The sequence below is a fragment of the Phacochoerus africanus genome, chromosome 7 (genome assembly GCF_016906955.1).
Source record: "Phacochoerus africanus isolate WHEZ1 chromosome 7, ROS_Pafr_v1, whole genome shotgun sequence".
Taxonomy (NCBI): Eukaryota; Metazoa; Chordata; class Mammalia; order Artiodactyla; family Suidae; genus Phacochoerus; species Phacochoerus africanus.
In genome coordinates, this window is record NC_062550.1 from 46,981,459 (window position 1) to 47,000,945 (window position 19,487).

Below are 19,487 nucleotides of genomic sequence, written 5' to 3' on the forward strand. Positions count from 1 at the left end.
CAAAGTTAGAGTAATTAAGACAGTGAGGTATTGGTACAAAAACAAATATACAGACCAATGGAACATAAACCCAGACACCTACAGTCAATTAATCTTCGACGAAGGAGGCAAGAACATAAAGTGGGAAAAAGTCAGTCTTTTCAGTCTCTGTCCAGCTGGCACAACTGGACAGCTGCATGTAAATCAATGAAACTAGAACACACCCTCATACCATGCACAAAAATAAACTCAAAATGGCTTAAAGACTTAAACGTAAGACATGACCATCAAACTCCTAGAAAAGAACAGAGGCAAAACATTCTCTGACATCAACCATAAAAATGTTTTCTTAGATCAGTTTCCCAAGGTAACTGAAATAAAAACAAAAATAAAACAATGGGACCTAATCAAGCTTTTGCACAGCAAAGGAAATCATAAAAAGAAAAAAAAGACAACCTACAGAATGGGAGAAAATAGTTTCAAACAATGCAACTGACAAGGGTTTAATTTCTAAAATATACAAACAACTTATACAACCCAACAGCAAAAAACCAACAACCCAATTGAAAAAAGGGCAGAAGATCTGAACAGACATTTCTCCGAAGACATGCAGATAGCCAAAAAGCACATGAAAAAAATGCTCAACATCACTAATTGTTAAATGCAAATCACAACTGCAATGAGGTACCACCTCACACCTTACATCATTAACAAGTCAACAAATAACAAGTGCTATGTGGAGAAAAAGAGTACCCTCCTTCATTGTTGGTGGAAATGTAAATTGATATGACCACTATGGAAAACAGTATGGAGGTACCTCAGAAAACTGAATATAGAACTGCCATATGACCCAGCAATCCCACTCCTGGCATATATCCAGACAAAACTTTCATTGAAAAAGATACATGCACCTACTTTTATGTTCATTGGAGTACTATTCACAATAGACAAGACATGGAAACAACCTAAATGTCCATTGACAGACTAATGGATTAAGAAGATGTGGTATATATACACTCAGCCAATAAAAAAGAACAAGAATGCCATTTGTAGCAACATGGATGGAACTAGAGACTCTCATACTAAGTGAAGTAAGTCAGAAAGAGAAAGACGAATACCATATGATATCACTTATATGTAATATACAGCACAAATGAGCCCATCTACAGAAAAGAAACAACTCATGAACTTGGAGGACAAATTTGTGGTTGCCAAGGGAATGGGGAGGGAGTGGGATGGACTGGGAGTTTGGGGTTAATAGATGCACACTATTGCATTTGGAGTGGATAAGCAAGGAGATCCTGCTGTATAGCATAAGGAACTACATCTAGTCACTTGTGATGGAACATGACGGAGGATAATGTGAGAAAAAGAATGTATATATATGTGCGACTGGGTCACTTTGCTATGCAGCAGAAATTGACAGAACATTGTAAATCAACTATAATAGGAAAAATAAAAAACAAAAAACAAGTGAATGAGAAAACAATATCTACCAGTGCTTTATCCCTCTATTCTACCATTTCCTTTTGAAAATCATTGTATATATGCATGATTTATTAATTCCACTTTCTAATGCTTGTGTTTTCCTAGTTTGCTTTGAGAGAGCAGAATGATTAGCCAATCTTTCTTCTATCTTCTTTAAAGCATTCTTTCAGTATTTAGCTTTCTTATGATACTCCTGAGTTTTTATAATGTGCTGCATATTTGTTTAGCTTTTAGAAAGCTACCATTATTTCAGTTATTCTTCATATCAAATAAGGTATCTCAGTTTTTAGAAAATATAATAATTAGCAGGTGTGTGTGTTAATTGATAGAATTTACATTTTATGCATTAAAAGAGAATATGGGAGTTCCTCTTGTGGCTCAGCATGTTAAGAACCCGACATAGTGTCCATGCAGATGCAGGTTTGATTCCTAACCTCACTCAGGGGGTTAAGGATCCTGTGTTGCTCTGAGCTGTGGCATAGGTTACAGATGAGGCTTGGATCCCTTGTTGCTGTGGCTGTGATGTAGACCTGCAGGTGCAGCTCTGATTCGACCCATAGCTCAGGTACTTCCAAATGCCACAGGTATGTTGTTTAAAAAAAAAAGAGAGAGAGAGAGAATATGGATAACTCAGGAGTAGCTGAAGTGCCTTTTTTCCTTGGTCATTTCCTTCTGTAGACTAGAATGCAGTGACTATTATTTGATATGTGTGCTTTACTTTCAGATAACTGTCAGGGAGAACAGTTATGGTATTAGTTTTCTTGTTATATTTTTGTCGTGTACAGTTATTTACATGAACAAAATATTCCTAAGTCTATGGACTAGTATTAATAATATTTTTACATTTGGTAAAAACCGAAGAAGCTCAGGTTTTGATGTTAAGACAGCTTGGTTGTGAATGTCTACTTGGTCACTTACTGTGGTGACTGTGGGCAAATTACCTAACCTTTCTAGAGAGGTGATATTCTCAACTGTAATATTGTGTATGTGTATCTGTATGTATGTAATCTGTTTCTCTTACTACAAGCTCCATGAGAACCTTTTTTTTTGTCTTTTGTCTTTTTGTTGTTGTTGTTGTTGCTGTTTCTTGGGCCGCTCCCGGGGCATATGGAGGTTCCCAGGCTAGGGGTTGAATCGGAGCTGTAGCCACTGGCCTACGCCAGAGCCACAGCAACGCGGGATCCGAGCCGCGTTTGCAACCTACACCACAGCTCACGGCAACGCCGGATCGTTAACCCACTGAGCAAGGGCAGGGACCGAACCCGCAACCTCATGGTTCCTAGTCGGATTCGTTAACCACTGCGCCACGACGGGAACTCTGAGAACCTTTTTTGTTTGATATTTGTATCCCCATAATCTAGAACATAGTAAGCACTAAATAAATTTTTGTTGTTTTTTGATAGAGATAAAGCACTTTTTCTATCCTCAGTGAAACAGATTTGCCTATATGTATTGTTTGTTTTATAGATTATTTAAAAGGATAACCTGTAGAGTTTGATAAATATTGTTGTGTATGAGAGCGCTGATGATATATCATTAGCTTTTTTTATGCTGTAAACCACTGTTGTTTGTATTTTTGCTAACATGGTTTAAACTTTTAAAATCTTAGATATTTTCGAAGATTATGCTTCTCCCACCACGGCAGCCCAGACTCTGTTATATACTGCTGCAAAGAAAAGAAAAGAGGTATATAGTTAATTTTTAAGTACAGAAACTGAAAGGGGACCTGTGTTGATTTGACACTTTAATGAATGACAGTAATATTTGAAAAATTATGATAGTAGTTATAATCTGTTACTTTAAAAATATTTTTCTGTCCTAAGGGAAAAGGAATATTTTGTTTTCTTTTATTGCTTTATAGAATACAATAAAATGGCTATATTTTTGAAAATTTATATATCACATTTAATGCTATAAGGCAGTGAAAGCTCATGTAGACTAAAATGGATTCTTCTGTTTCTTTAGGTGTTGCCAAAAATGATGGCATTTTGTTATCAAATCCTAACAGACCCGAACTTTGACCCTAGGAAGAAAGATGGAGCCCTGCATGTGATTGGTTCCCTAGCTGATATTTTATTGAAGGTTAAGCTACTCTAATTTAATTTATTTAATAATATGCTTAAGTTAAGGCAAATGAGAGAGTGTGAAAGTTATGGCTATTTTAAAACTGGTAACTTTCTGCATGATTGAGTTCGCTGTAAAAATTTTTCTTTCTCTCATCTGTTTCTTCAATTAAAAATACTTTTATTCATCACTTTTTCAGTATGAAACTTATAAAAATGACGCAAAATGACTTTAGTGTGATGTGTTTCTAGAAGGATCAATCAGTATCAAATTATATCTAAGGTGCTGTTTCTGTCTTACTTTAACTGTAGGTCAAATAATTTTACAAAATTGTAAATAGAAGTATATTAAGTGTAAGATATAATGTATTAAGAAGTAATTTTTACATATGAAACAGACATCGATAAGTTAAACTTAATTTCTGTTTCCTAACAGAAGAGTTTATTCAAGGACCAAATGGAATTGTTGTTGCAGAATCATGTATTTCCATTATTATTGTCTAACCTGGGATACCTTCGAGCCAGAGTAAGTTTTCCATATTTCCATTGTATTATCTCAAGATCTTCATTTGTAACTTAATATTTGAACTAAACATTTCTGGATAAATTGACCTCTTTACCACATATTGTGGTAAAATGAAGTCTATTTTGGAACATCTCTTATGGTCATGTAAGCTGAATAGAGAGCACAGTAGTAAATAAAGGGATTTATTGATTTTAGTTTCAGGCATTTCTCACCCTAGCCTCACTTGCTGCATATGCAACATGCAGTAAGAGGGATAATGTTACAGCAATGGTACATGTGAATTTATAAGCTGATTAATTTTCAGTGTCCAAAACGGCATGCAAATTCTATTTTGGTTAAAAATTTGATTATAACTTCTAGTATAATGGTTAGATATACCTTAATAAAATTAGAGAAAATAATAATCCATGTACATTTATTTGTGTTTTAAGTATATTTATTTATATATATATTTTAAGTATATATATATATTTTAAGTATATTAAGTATATTTAAGTATATTTAAGTATATTTACATATTTACATTTATTTGTGTTCTAAGTATATATTTCCAAGTATATTTCTAGCAATAATGTATTTTATGGAGAAATAAAGATAGAACGTTAGAACCTAGTACTTATTTTTATAAGTATGTTAACATAATAAAATTTCTTGCTAAAAACCCATATATATTAACTATGCCTTGTACACTCTAAAGCATTTTATAAATGGAATATAATAGTCACTAAGGAAGTATTTGTGCAAATGTAGATTAGGGATGTGGCGGACCCACAAGTATTTTTATTAGCGGGTGGCTACTACCTTTGGCAGACTCTGATTGTATTTCTCTTGCAAGTCTTTAGTAATTCAAGTTTATTACTTTTGATTGTGTTTTATGCACGTGGAGAATTTAAATAATAAGACTATAATTCTGTATAATAGTTTAAAATTTGCTAATATATGCAAGGTTTAAAATTCTTTATGTCTCAAGTGAATGAATAAAGTTTGTTAAGCCAGTTGGTGTAAGGGAAAATAATATTTCACTCATTTGCTGTGAAGACCAGTAAACAAATATCAACATTGGTTTGTAATGCTTTTGCATATAAGTAATAAATTATGAATCATAATACTTATTAAAAGCATTGACAGGATTTTTTTTTTCAGAGATATTTAAATTTGGCTCTGTTTTCTTTTTCCTATGAATAATGTTATTGCTTAAAGGCTATTTCTGAGTAATAAAACTGCTTTTCTTATAAGAAGACTGAGGAATCCAGATGTTGGCAACTAAGGCTAATATGCTTTTCTCCAAAAACAAATAAATAGTACTTGGTAGACTTAATGATATTTTAGTCAGAAGTTCTTACATCTGTGACATTATTTATAATGCCATAATCCTAATAGTTGCTTACTAAGTTTTTTCTTATAACATAGTCCTGTTGGGTACTTCATGCATTCAGTTCTTTGAAGTTTCATAATGAGCTCAACCTAAGAAATGCAGTTGATCTAGCAAAGAAGAGCCTGATTGAAGATAAGGAGATGCCTGTCAAGGTTGAAGCTGCCCTTGCTCTTCAGTCATTAATTTCTAACCAGACACAAGGTAAAACCAAAATTTTTAAGTTTATAAACAATTTAAAATAAAAATATACCTTTTAGAAGGTGTATTTAATTTCCTTTTTTTCCTTTTTTTGACATGGTCTTCTCAAATTGTTTTGTTTACTTCCTTGCCTAACAAAGATGATATCCTAATCATTAAGGTTTAAGGTTTTGCCCCCACAGAATTTTTTTTTTTTTTGTCTTTTTAGGATGCACCCACAACATATGGAAGTTCCCAGGCTAGAGGTAGAATTGGAGCTGTAGCTGCCAGCCTACACCACAGCCATAGCAACATGGGATCCGAGCTGTCTGCAACCTACACCACAGTTCATGGCAACCTGGATCCTTTAACTTACTGAGCGAGGCCAGGGATTGAACCCGTGTCCTCATGGGTACTTGTTGGGTTCCTTACCTCTGAGTCACAACAGAAACTACCCTCTCAGAATGTTATGAGTTTATTTTTGCCATTTTAGAGTGTCTATTGTCTGTAGTTTCCAGATAAACTTTAGATTAGAAAACAAGTTGGTAATTGTTGGTCACTAAGGTAGACTGGGAATCAAGAGACCTGGGGGTCTAGTTTTGATTGTGCTGTTAACTTGCTATGTATACCTGGACAAGGCACATGATCTGTCAAGGCTTAAATTGACATAATATTTAAATTTTGGGGGGTGGGTGGCTAGATGGCTTTAAGATTGCTTTCCACTTTAGGATTCTATGATTCTGCTAGTATTGAAAGTAGCAAGTAGCACTTCTAGTGAGTGATAACATAGGTATCTCATTTGTTTAGAAGAGTCTTCTGTTCAAAGCTCAAATATATCTCTCAAAGTAATTCAGCTTTATGAAGAACATGGACCTTTACCTCTTTTCAGCAGCGTTTCAACAGAAGGACTGAGTATTACATAATGATCATGATTAGAGATGGGGTAGGGGAAGGAATGGGCACCATTAATGTTGAGCATAGTCTTTGTGTAACATGATTTTTTTGTGCTTGTATTGTAATGTCATATTCATGTTTGACAAGCCATGCCGATGACAGAGCATATGTATAATTAGAGAATTTCTCTGTGGAGGCTGCAGGCATTTTGAGCAGGACAGTTCTTTGCTGTGCAGGACTGGTTATTTCTTTATTACTCATGGGAAAATTCCTACAGAGGTGAACATTTTGGTACAGCTTTGTAACTGACTCACCATGGACCAAATATTTATTTAGAACCTGTTACCTTGTGACCAAGTTCTTTTCCTTCACTGCTTATGCATGGCTAATTTTTTACTGAGTTTGTTTTTTATTGCATTAGCTAAGGAATATATGAAGCCACACGTGAGGCCTATTATGCAGGAGCTGTTGCACATTGTTAGAGAGACAGAAAATGATGATGTTACGAATGTTATCCAGAAGATGATATGTGAATACAGTCAAGAGGTAGCCTCAATTGCTGTTGATATGACTCAACACTTGGTAAGACTGGGCAAAATTTATGTTAGTTTGGCATAAAGGCCTTTATTAATCTAAATAAACTCCAAAATTGGAGTTCAGCTTATATGTAACAGAAATACCAGTATAAAAACATTTGCTCTAATAATTCTGAGTTAATGATTTCTGTAGTTAGACTTGAATCTAACAATATTTAACAGCATCTTTTTATATGTAATATTTTGAGATTTCATAATGACGTGCCTTGATGCGAGCCTTCTAAATTTTCACATTTTAGTCCTTGAATCTGGAAACTCACTTCCTTCAGTTCTGGACAGTTCCTTATATTACTTCTTTGGTGAATTTCTCCTACTGTTTTTTTATGTTCTATGGTACTGATGTGAAATATTAGGCCACGATTTAGTCTCTCATTTCCTTACCTTTTCTCCTGTCTTCCATGTCTGCTCTTTTGTTTCACTTTCTAGGTGATCCTGAATGTTGTCTTCTAAACCTTCTATCAAATTTTTCATTGTAGTATTACTTTTCAGTTTTCCTATATTTTGGATTTACTTATTTAATGATAACCAGAAGTTAATTATTTACTGTAGAAGTTAATTATTTACTGTCTGATTGTAATAGCTAATATATATTCCACTTTAGTGACTGGATAAGGGGAAAATGGCTATATTTAAAACATGATAGGTTCTATCATTGATTTACTTGGCAAAGGGCATTATCTTAAAGTTTGAGCAATGCTGACATTTAGATGTGCAACACTGCCCTTTTGCTAACTTACAGTAGTGTGAAGGGCAAATATCGCAGTACTAACTGTTGAATACATTGGCTCTTCTCATAGGCTGAGATATTTGGCAAAGTTCTTCAAAGTGATGAATATGAAGAAGTCGAAGACAAAACAGTAATGGCTATGGGAATTTTACATACCATTGATACTATCTTGACAGTTGTAGAAGATCATAAAGAGGTAGGATTCCTTTGTGTTTTATTATGTCCTTGTAGTAATATTAACTGAAATCAGTATGATCATTGGGCATGAATTATAAAGTCTTGATCTTTAAGTTGCTGTTTATGTTGCTAGATTTTAAAAATTATCCTCAAGTTAAAATATTAAAATGATCAAGGGGAAATATTACATGTGGTTGTAAAGAATATAGTATATATCTCTTTGTACTAAACTGAGTTTAGTTCATCACATCTGCTGTGTGCCAGGTTGGGTTTTGGGGGAATACCAAATTGAATAAGATATGAGCCCTACTTTTTTGGAATCCATAATCTGATTATCTTGGTAGAGAGAGACTTCCCTTCAATCATAGTGGCAAATTTTAAATAATGGAACAAGTTGTGATGTAATTAATATCTGAGAATGGAAAGGAAGCAGGACTTAAAACATCATCTTTCCTAAACTGAATCCCAGAACAATATTGGGATGAGAACTCATGTAGACATTTATCAAGTGCTCTCATATCCATTAGCTGATAGAAATTTACTATGTCACCATGTGATCAATAGAACAGTAATGGTAGTTTTCTTTTGCGGACATAAAAAGCAAGGTTCAGGTAGTGTCAAGAGTCTGACTTATGTTCACAGAGCTAGTAAGTTGTAGATTTGGGGTTCAGTCAGTTGATTTATTCTGAATATATCAATCTCTACCTAAAACCTGGGCTTTTTTCCTCCTCAAGTAATATATATTATATAGCCTCTACTTAAATTAGATTTGTGTTCATTGCTACTACAAGCACAGTTGACTTATTTGGCAATGATGGCAGCTCTTGTTTTGTACAGTAGGACTTAGGAAGCAGGTGCAGGTTCTTTAAATAGCATTATTAAACTCTGTGGCTATTGATTTATCCTGTGTTTATTGCATAGCAGTGGATACTTAACAGATTCCTAAAAATGGTTTGATTTTCTTCTCCTGGATAGGCCTTGCTTAACCTAAAAGGCTTAATATGAATATTAATTTCCATATTCATTATTGTGTTGTGTGTCCTTTTCTAAACTGTACGGGCCTCTCAGTAACAGAGAGATTTCCAAGTTTAACTACTAGTATACTTAAGGATTATTTTTTACCTTATATTCTGAACTTGTGTTTTAAATTTGAAGAGACCTTAGAAATCACCTAGTCGAGTTTTTCCAAATATGTGTGTGTGGAGGATGGGCAGTAGTAGAATGGGCAGTAGGATTTGTTTGAAAACAAAACACTGTTTTATCTTTTTGTTTTAATTTTTTTTACTCTCGATATTAATTTTATTTTGAATTTCAAGTACAGTTAAAGGAGCATGTAAACTTCTTGAGGTCATTAAGGATTAAATAATTTAAATGGATTAAAATTGAGATGCACTAAAATCGGCATCCTTACCTATAGATGAAAAAACTTAAAGCCTTTAGCTAAATGGTCATAGGGTACCCAAGGTCATAGGTAACTAAGGGAAAAACAAGGACTGGAACCTTGGTCTTCTGACTGCCAGCCTTATGATTTTGAACTTTGACTTACTAAAAGCAAACTTTGAAAACAGTATTTCCTTAAAAGGAAAAATTATAGGAGTTCCTGTTGTGGCTCGGTGGTTAGCGAATCTGACTAGGAACCATGACGTTGTGAGGTTCGATCCCTGGCCTTGCTCAGTGGGTTAAGGATCCAGTGTTGCCGTGAGCTGTGGTGTAGGTTGCAGACACGGCTAGGATCCCATGTTGCTGTAGCTCTGGTATAGGCTGACGGCTACAGCTCCGATTCACCTCTAGTCTGGGAACCTCCATATGTTGCGAGAGTGGCCCAAGAAATGGCAAAAAGACCAAAAAAAAAAAAAAAAGACACCAAACCGCAATAAAACAAAGCAAAACAAAAAAAAATTAAAAAAAGGAAAAATTATGTATGTTTGAATAATGTATAAATCTTAATGTATGAAGAGCAAAATTTGAAATCTAAAACATATGCTTAAGCTTATTAGTTTTGCTTAATGCTTTCAAACATATTGACAGATTTTTAAACTGGGAAATTTTTGATCATTTGAACTTGGAGGCAATAGTTTAAGCTGCTAAATATTAAAAGAATATGCTTGAAAATTGAAATAGGATACCTAGATAAAAAATGTAACCCATGATAGATTTTAATTTTTACTTATTTCAAAATTTTTTCATACAAATATATGTTGAAAAATTCAAATGGTGTAAGAAAGCATTCAGTGAAATTTTACTTTCTTACTCAGCAACTCAGTCATCTACATTCCATTTTAGGAGATTGCACCTCTACCAAGTTCTTTGCATCCTTCCATAGATTTTTCTGTTATAATAACCAAGCAAAACATGAATATATTTTTCTTTTATGAAAGTGACAGATACAGTTTTCATTTGCCATTTTCCACATAATGCATCTTGGTGATCCTTCCATATTAGTCAATAAAGTGACATATTTTTAATAGTTGTATAATATCCCTTTGTATGATGTTTAAATTTATTTAACTAGTCCCTCATTAATGGATAGAATTTAATTGTCTCTAATTAGATGCACATTTAGTTGTTACTGATCACAAACATTGCTGCAATGAATAGCTTTTTGCATGCCATTTTGCACATATGATAATATACCTGGAGGGCAAATTCCTTGAAGAATTTGCTGGGTCAAAGGATTTATGTAAAATTTGAAGAATATTGCCAATTTGTCTTTCATAGTATATACTAATTTACCTTCTCCAAATCAGTGTTCAACAGTGTCTCTCTTCCCAGCCCCATATATATATATTTTTTTGTCTTTTTTTTTGCCATTTCTTGGGCCACTCCCGCGGCATATGGAGGTTCCCAGGCCAGGGGTATAATCGGAGCTGTAGCCACCGGCCTACGCCAGAGCCACAGCAACATGGGATCCGAGCCGCGTCTGCAACTACACCACAGCTCATGGCTATGCCAGATCCTTAACCCACTGAGCAAGGCCAGGGATTGAACCCGCAAACTCATGGTTCTTAGTCAGATTCATTAACCACTGCACCACGACGGGAACTCCAAGCCCCATATTTTTTGATCATTGCCAGTCTGATAGGTGAGAGGTGTTAATCTTATGCTTAGAATTTGTACTCGTATCATCTATTAGAATGAACATCCTGTTATAAGGTTAAGATCTGTTTGTATTTCTTTTTCATAACCTTTGCCATTTTCCCCTGTTGTTTTGATTTCATGTGAGGGGAATTTGAACTTTGTGTTTGAAAGTATTTCACTCAGTTTTTCATTTATCTTTGACTTTCCCCTGCCCTATGTAGAAATTTTTAATTTTTGAAATCTAGTAGCTTAATTATTTATTTCTGATTACTAGGGTTGAGTTATTTTTCTTCTTCAGGCTTATACACAAATTCTTTTTATTTCTTCTAGTGTTTTTATGGTTTAGTGTTCACACTGAAATATTTGATATATTAGGAATTTATTTTGGTATAAAATATGAGATAAAGAATTAGTTTGTTATTTTATTATGGATTTAATTTCCACTTCCATCATCAGTCTACTTTTCAGAATTCCCTGGTTATTCTTGCATGCTTAATTTTTCACATGAAGTTTAGAATTAACTTCTCAATTTCTCTTCTCAAAAAAGTCCTGTTGGTATTTTTATTGGGATAATATTAAATTTATAGATTAAATTAAGGGTTATCATGATGAATTTTAATCATGATGAATTTTAAACTAAATGTTTAAAATTTGTCTTTAGGTTACTCAGCAGTTAGAGAATATCTGTCTACGGATCATTGATCTTGTTTTACAGAAACATGTAATTGGTAAGTTCAAAAGTAGAATAAAAAGGTAAATTGAGAATATTTTAAAATTTGATGAAAAATGCACTTTAGCTTTCCAAATACAACAAGATGGACAATTTTGAGAAAGAGAAGCTTGCACTCTCTTCAATTTTTAGATATACTTTCTAATATTAGATATCTTTATTTTCATGTAGAGGTAAACTTAACATATCCAATTAAGAATTTTTGTCCTTATAATTTTTATAGGATAGAGAATTTAAATCTTTTTAGAAAGAAAAAACTGGGATGAGGTTCAGGTAAGGTTACTCTGAAATTGAAAAATGTGAAATGATAGGCATATGTCCTTTTGGAAATATGAATTGTTCTTTTATCTGTTATACTGCTTGAATTGCAAGTACAGTCAATGGCTGATGCTGGATGTTATAAACTGTTTGGAAGTTGTAGAGGAGGCAATTTTATTTTCAGCGTATCCAAGCATTTTGAAGATGCCAGCCACAAGTCATGTTGGCATGAGGGAGATGCAGCCTGTATAGTGTATAAGTGGAGAGCTGGAACAAAAGCATGTTACTGTGTAAGAGCCATTGTCTCCAAACTTTTTATCATTTACACTATTAGTAAAAATTGAGCATACCCTTCTAATATATGTGAATAATATTTGAATATATGTGTATATATAAATATAGTGGGGGGTTTTTTGGCTGCGACTGCTGTATGCAGAAGTTCCCCGGCCAAGAATTGAACCTATGCCACAGCTGCAACCTGAGCCACAGCAGTGACAATGCCAGATCCTTAACCCTCTGAGCTGCCAAGGAATTCCCTAAAAATCATATTCAGTACATTCTTATTCCATCTCAGTGGATTGTCTTGCACCCTGCTGAGGGCACATACTCCTTACTTTTGAAATTGTTGCTATAAAGCAGTAATTCTCAGATTTTTATGTGCATGAGAATCACTGAGGGTCTTTTTAATCTAGTTAAAAAGAAGATTCCTGGACATAATATGTTATAAAGAATATGTTCACTCATGTCCTTTATTCCTGGAAGAGATTGTAACTAGAAATTCTCCATTAAATTTTTTTTTGAGGACTTCAAACATATGAATATTTAAAAATTGACTTACAGTTAGTTCCAGTTGTACAACATAGTAATTTGATATTTTTATAGTATGTATTTCATACAAAGTTAATATAAAATATTGACTGTATTCCCTGCACTGTTCCTTATATGCTTGTATTTCAGTTGAAGGGGATTAAGAGGTATAAATTACAAGGTATAAAAGAAGTTAAAAGGAATTAATCTCCATTTAAATTTAGAGTAATCTTGAGGAGAAAGCTGTGAAGTAAAGCAAAGGGAAGTAGCTTATATCAACCTTCTGAAATCTGCCTCTACTAGATATTTAATTTGAGCAATTACAGTATCAGGATGTGTTGTAAAAAGGCAAAGGGATGTATTGAAAAGGAAAGGGACCTATTTCTTGGGTGCAGTGGGCAGAGGAGGAAGCTGTGGTTTCAATTGCCTCTTTCCTCTAATCTCCCATTCCTAGTTCCAAGGTGATGGATGATCTCTCTTATATTTTTAACTGTAATGCATGTAATGTTAATGGCCCTTTTTGAACCTTTTTGAATATTTGATCATACAAGATCTCAGATAAAGGAAAAAAACAGACTTATTCTGGAAGATGTCATGGGGTGAATCTGTTAACCTAGGACCCTCACCACAACAATCTGACCATGTTTATGTGCATGGTCCAGTCTCTTTCCCTTGTCCCATTTGCCTGTTTTCACTGCTACTTTACTCATGAAGTCGATTTATTATGAGAAGCCAGGCTTAGCTATTACTGATTTGACTGCTCTACCTTCTGGAGGAAGTCACAGTTAATAAAACCATCTTACCCTGATAGTCTTCTTGATTGAGAATAAATGAAATAACTTCTGGTCAGTTTAAGCATAAATGAGATTTAATGGAAGGATATTTGGTAACTCACCGAATCAGTGGGAAGCCTGGAGTTGGCCAGAGCCAGCCATGATTCTGCCATAAAAGTGGTCAGTTTAACAAGGCCAATACTGCCTTTGTCAGCACTGGGTTCTAGACTGCTGCCCACCACGGTACATTCTCTAACACAGACCCCCCCCCCCCCAAGCACAAAAAAATCCCCCGAACAAAAACCCCAGCACGGAACAGTTTTGTGCCTTCTTGTTTCTCCCTCAAGAGAATGTCTTGGTCTTGAGCATCTGAATGGCCAGATCATACTGTAGCTGTCAAGAGTGTGAAAAGACCTATTGGGCCTCATTTCTATCTTTTAGGCTTCACTTTAGGACGAGGCATTTGCTTTTCTTTCCTCATCTTCCAAGGTGAGGTAATAATGAACAGAACTTGAAATTTTGTATTTAGAAAGTTGGTTGTTTTTCAAGTGATCATCCTACATAACAAATTGTTTTCCATTTTTGATTTCCATCTTATTTTGCTTTTGGTAAGGCAAATATCTGTATTACTAGCTTTTGAATGTATTAATGTTTCGGAAAAATACTTTATTCAAGTTTCCCGGGTAAATATTAGTTCTTTTTCATAAGAGGGGGGAAAAAACTTTAAAGTGAGACTTTTTTGCTCAGTGACATGGTAGGAATTTTTGAAATTTTTGTATTGAGGTTTGTTTTCTGTTTGTATGTTTAGATATAATTCCTTATGAGTGAGGGTAATAATAGTAAATATATGTAAACATGCAAGAACATTCCCTTTGGACTCTTCTACTTTAACAGTATAATTGTCTTGAGGTAAATTTAAAAAATACTGTACACATTTTACAAGCTTTTTATTTATTTATTTTTTATTTACTTACTTTTTTTTGGTCCTTTTGTCTTTTTAGGACTGCATCCACAGTACATGGAGGTTCCCAGGCCAGAGGTCGAATCTGAGCTGTAGCTGCCAGACTACGCCACAGCCATAGCAATGTGGGATCCAAGCTGCGCATCTGTGACCTACACCATAGCTCACGACAACAGTGCTGCATCCTTAACCCACTGGGCAAGGCCAGGGATCGAACCTGTGTCTTCGTGGATACTAATTGGGTTCGTTAACCATTGAGCCATGACGGGAACTCCAACAAGCTTTTTAAATTGACAAAATACTATCCAGTATATATTTCGTAAAAATACGTGAGGCAGGCAGATATTTTTGATTAGCTTAATGAAGCACTTTGAAGAATGTTAATTATTTGTAAATCTAAAGTCCTGTGCATGAGAGACATAGGCTAATGTTTGTTCCTGTATCCATTTCTAGTATAGATTTATAAGTATAAACTGTATTTTTTATATTACAAAATATAAAAAGTGTAATTTTTCAGTATTGTAAGTAATTTGAGTAAAAACAAATCTTTGCCTCGTCTTAATTGAATAGAGGGCAGATCTTGGTAAGGAATGGAAAGTGGCAAATAGATGTAGCTAAAGATGTGAATGCTGAGAAACAGATGCTCAAAAGTACATTAGATGTAAGGAGAATGTGCCTGTGAGTGTGTAGCCTAAATCCTCTCCTGTGTGGTCCCTGTGTTTAATTTTTGCTGTTTCCTAGCATTCTAACTAGAGATTTTCTTCTTTCTAGAATTCTATGAAGAAATTCTTTCACTGGCATATAGTTTAACCTGCCATGGTATTTCTCCTCAAATGTGGCAGCTTCTAGGTATATTATATGAGGTTTTTCAGCAGGATTGTTTTGAGTACTTTACAGGTATGACTTTGACCATGTAACATTTTTCCATTTCTGTGTCTAGATAGATATTCTTTCCTTTGACCCTTGACATAAAGACATAAATGATTCCAATACTAATCAGAAAATAATTGTTTTTCTTTCCCTGTCAAGTAAAGGGTGGTGTTATCACAATATATTTCAGGCCTAGGGATTAGAGGTAGCCGGAGGAAGACTATATTTCCTACTGAATCTTAAATTACTTTGCAGTCAGAACATATATCCCTATATTAAGTCAATTAGTATTTTCTGAATACTGACTATGTTCCAGTACTATTCTAAGCTGAGCAATACAGCCTTGAACAAAATAGACAGGCCTTGCCCTTTTGACACTTCCATTTCAGTGGTGGGGAAGGGAAGGGTGGGAATCAGATAAGTGAGCAAATATACAGTATGTCAGATGGTGATATGGAGAAAAGAAGACAATTCAGAACAGTTGCTACAATAAATGGTGAGCATTTTGAGCTTTCTGATCCACATTTTCTTCATAAATAGGACAGATTTATCACTTTTGTTTCTAACATTTTGTGGTTGCAAGCAGAAGTAGTTTCAGTGGGAATTTATTTCTACTTCTGTTACTCAAGACTCACTGGGATTTTGAATTTTTTTCCAGACATGATGCCTCTTCTGCATAATTATGTGACAATAGATACAAGTACTTTACTATCAAATCCAAAGCATTTAGAAATACTTTTTACAATGTGTAGAAAGGTAAGCATGTCCTAATCATTTGTTGTAGTGATTCTTACTAATGGTTTATTTAGAAATGTATTTTCCTTCATTTAGTTCTATATTTAGTTCTGTATTGCCCTCATAACATATACTTGTCATTTTTTATTTTCAAATGGAGTTTGGAATTATAATTTGAAAATTTCATATTGAATTTATATTTAAGAATGCTCGCCATTTTTATAGTTGTGTACTTTATAATGCTTAGGGTAAATAATTTTCTTCCAAAAATGCAGACTTGCTACTAGATTAAAGAAAAGTGCTAAGAAAGTACTGCACAATGGTTGATTTTTCTTTTAATTGAATGTATATTTTGGAAGACAGTAGATATAGGTAATTTGAACATAAATAACATAAGACAAAAATTGGAATAGTTGCAAAAACAGCATTGTTAGTTCAGTACAGGATAATTTGAGGCCACATAATGGCTACTATTGGTTTATGTCTGCTATGTTATCCTTGTCAGAGGTTAGATTTGACCCTCTTAGTTATATCTTGGAATCATTGATAACTAATGTTTTCCTCCTCTGTTAGGTGAATATATGTGTATACATAAATATAAATGTATTGCATAGAGCTGGCAGATTTTAGGAAGCTCAAGTAGCCAGAAACCTAAGGTTTGTCTTGGCCTTGGAGGTGGGAGTACAATAGCTAGTGTCCAACCTATTTTTCTCACTAAAAGAGATGTGCACTGATTCTGTTTAGAGTTTTAGACTCATAACCAGTTTATCTGATTTGGGTCTCAGTTCAGTTATAAAAAGCCTGGGAGATTTGGGGAAGTCACTAAGTTTCGTCACATATAAACTGCAGGAGTAGAGTGATGATTTTTGAAGACTCATTTAGTTCTGTAATAACCCAGCTTGTTAAGTCATAATCATTTGGCTGTTTTCACTTTTCTTCTAAGTTATAGAGACAGTTGCTAGTGAGGGAAAGGGGAAGAGAAAGCAACAGTAGGACAAATAACAGTCCTGTATAGTTCTTAAGTAATTCAGAGCTGCTATGTATTATAGGAGGTAGATATTCATCATTGTGGTTTTCACAGTGATGTCCTTATACTTACCAGTAGTTAAAATATATTTCTTATTCCTGGTTTTATTAACAGCTAATACTTATTGAACTCTTACTGTATACCAGGTATTTCCTAAGCATTTTATACACATAAACTTATTTAATCTTTACAATACTTTTTGTCAAAGAGGAGAGAGGCATTTTGCATTGTGCCTGAGGTTTAAGAAATTGATCTAAGTCACATGGCTATTATGTGTTGGAGCCAGATTTGAATCCAGGTAGTCTGGTTCAAGAGCCCATTTTTTTAAACTACTGTGATATATTTTGTTTCTCCTCCTTTTGTGGGGGGGGGGGAAACCCTCAAACCAACAAAATCAGCAAATAAAGAAACTAAGTAAATGTAATTTGGGGAAAGGGGGCTGATTTTTTTTCTTTCTGTATTGCATAATCCCATGATATAAGTACATTATTATATTCCTTTTATATGTGGGGAAAGTAAGGTACAGAGGTTAGATAGCTTTTCTAAAAACACAGCTCATAAGTGGCAGAGTTGGGACTTAAACCAAGGCATTCTAGTTCCAGAGCCTGTTCACATTTAGAGTTGAGCTAGAAACACTGCTCTAGAGGTAGAATTTTAAGTTTATGTAAATAGAGTTGGTTGGTTTGCTAGCTGCCTGCTTATGTTTCAGTTCATTGATCCATCTGTTTTCCATGTGCCATAATTTTACAACTTTTTTTTTTCCTTTTCTCTGACTTGGACATATGCCTCTAAAATATCTTTACCTTCATTTTAATGGCCTTTGGGAAGAATAAAATTGAATGGGAATATTCAGTCTGTCACCTTAATCTGGAATATTTTTAAGTTTAGTTTTCTTTTTTTTTTAACTCTTAAATGGTCTCTCTCTTTTTTTTTTTTTCATTCTCTTAAATACAATACAGACAGGCACACACGCATATGCACCCACATATGCATGCATACGTACTCTCTAACGGATATCACAGACGTGATTACAGAAGACTAATTACAAACTAAGACCAAAATATGATATTCAAACAAAGTTTAGTTTTTTTAATTATCCAGTTCATCTAAGTTATCAAATATAGAAGGAATATAGTATTCTTCAGTCTTCTCATTTTTAATCTTTCCCTTATCTATGTTATGTCTTTCATTCTTAATATTTTGAAATTTTGCTTTGTAAAAATAATTTTTGACAAAAGTCGTCTACCTTGTTAAGTCTTTTTTGGGGGGCCTTATTTGTGACACGCAGAATTTCCTGGCCAGGGATCGAACCTGAGCCACAGCAGTGACAAGACTGGATCCTTAACCTTCTGAGCCACCAGGGTACTCCAAATCTTTTTGTTTGTTTGTTTTTCCTTTTTTTTTTTTTTTTTTTAGGGCCTTACTTGCAGCATATACCCTGGCTAGGGATGGCATCAGAGCTGCAGGTCTACATCACAGCCACAGCAACACTGGATTCAAGCCTTATCTGTGACCTATGCCACAGCTTGGATCCTTAACCCACTGAGGGAGGCCAGGGATTGAACCTGTATCCTCATGGATACCAGTGGGGTTTTTAACTCACTGAGCCATAATGGGAACTCCTGTTATCTCTTTTTGTCCATATTCCTAATTTATCTCTTATCTTTATTCTTTGGGTTAAATCTCTTTTTCTTATGTCTTGTGTTTGAACTCCTATTAAATTTTCCATATTTCTTAATTTCTTTTTTTTTAAGAAGTAGATTTATTTATTTCTTTATTTATTTTTGTCTTTTTGTCTTTTGAGGGCTGCACCTGCGGCATATGGATCTTCCCAGGCTAGGGGCCTAATGGGAGCTACAGCTGCTGGCCTATGCCACAGCCACAGCAATGCCACATCCAAGCTGCCTCTGCAACCTACACCACAGCTCACAGCAATGCCGGATCCTTAACCCACTGACGAGGCCAGGGATTGAACCCGCACCTCATGGTTCCTAGTCGGATCCGTTTCCACTGTGCCATGATAGGAACTCCCATATTTCTTAATTTCTAATATAAGAATCCTTCTACTTTGTGAATCTCTCTTCTGGGAACCTTATTATAAAGTCCATGTGAGGGAGTTAATAGTTGTGTAATATTAAATTTATGGTTTTCATATTAATATATGTGTGCATATATTTAGAGGGAACAGAAAAATACAGGGTTTGTTTGTTAAATAAGGTTATTTCAGTAGTTCTCTCGTGGTGCAG

The 19,487-nt window shown here is 34.5% G+C and overlaps 1 protein-coding gene across 2 annotated transcripts in view; it reads left to right on the forward strand.

The window, feature by feature from the left end:
* The window catches only part of IPO8 (importin 8), an 83,029-nt gene that overhangs the window by 31,783 nt on the left and 31,759 nt on the right, over window positions 1-19,487 (forward strand). For both annotated transcript variants that reach the window (XM_047787298.1, XM_047787299.1), the window contains exons 11-19: window positions 3,077-3,153; window positions 3,433-3,549; window positions 3,967-4,056; window positions 5,467-5,632; window positions 6,924-7,084; window positions 7,896-8,021; window positions 11,742-11,808; window positions 15,381-15,506; window positions 16,138-16,235. In XM_047787298.1, the coding sequence (XP_047643254.1) occupies window positions 3,077-3,153; window positions 3,433-3,549; window positions 3,967-4,056; window positions 5,467-5,632; window positions 6,924-7,084; window positions 7,896-8,021; window positions 11,742-11,808; window positions 15,381-15,506; window positions 16,138-16,235 (1,028 nt within the window). The remainder of the gene's footprint in view (window positions 1-3,076; window positions 3,154-3,432; window positions 3,550-3,966; window positions 4,057-5,466; window positions 5,633-6,923; window positions 7,085-7,895; window positions 8,022-11,741; window positions 11,809-15,380; window positions 15,507-16,137; window positions 16,236-19,487) is intronic.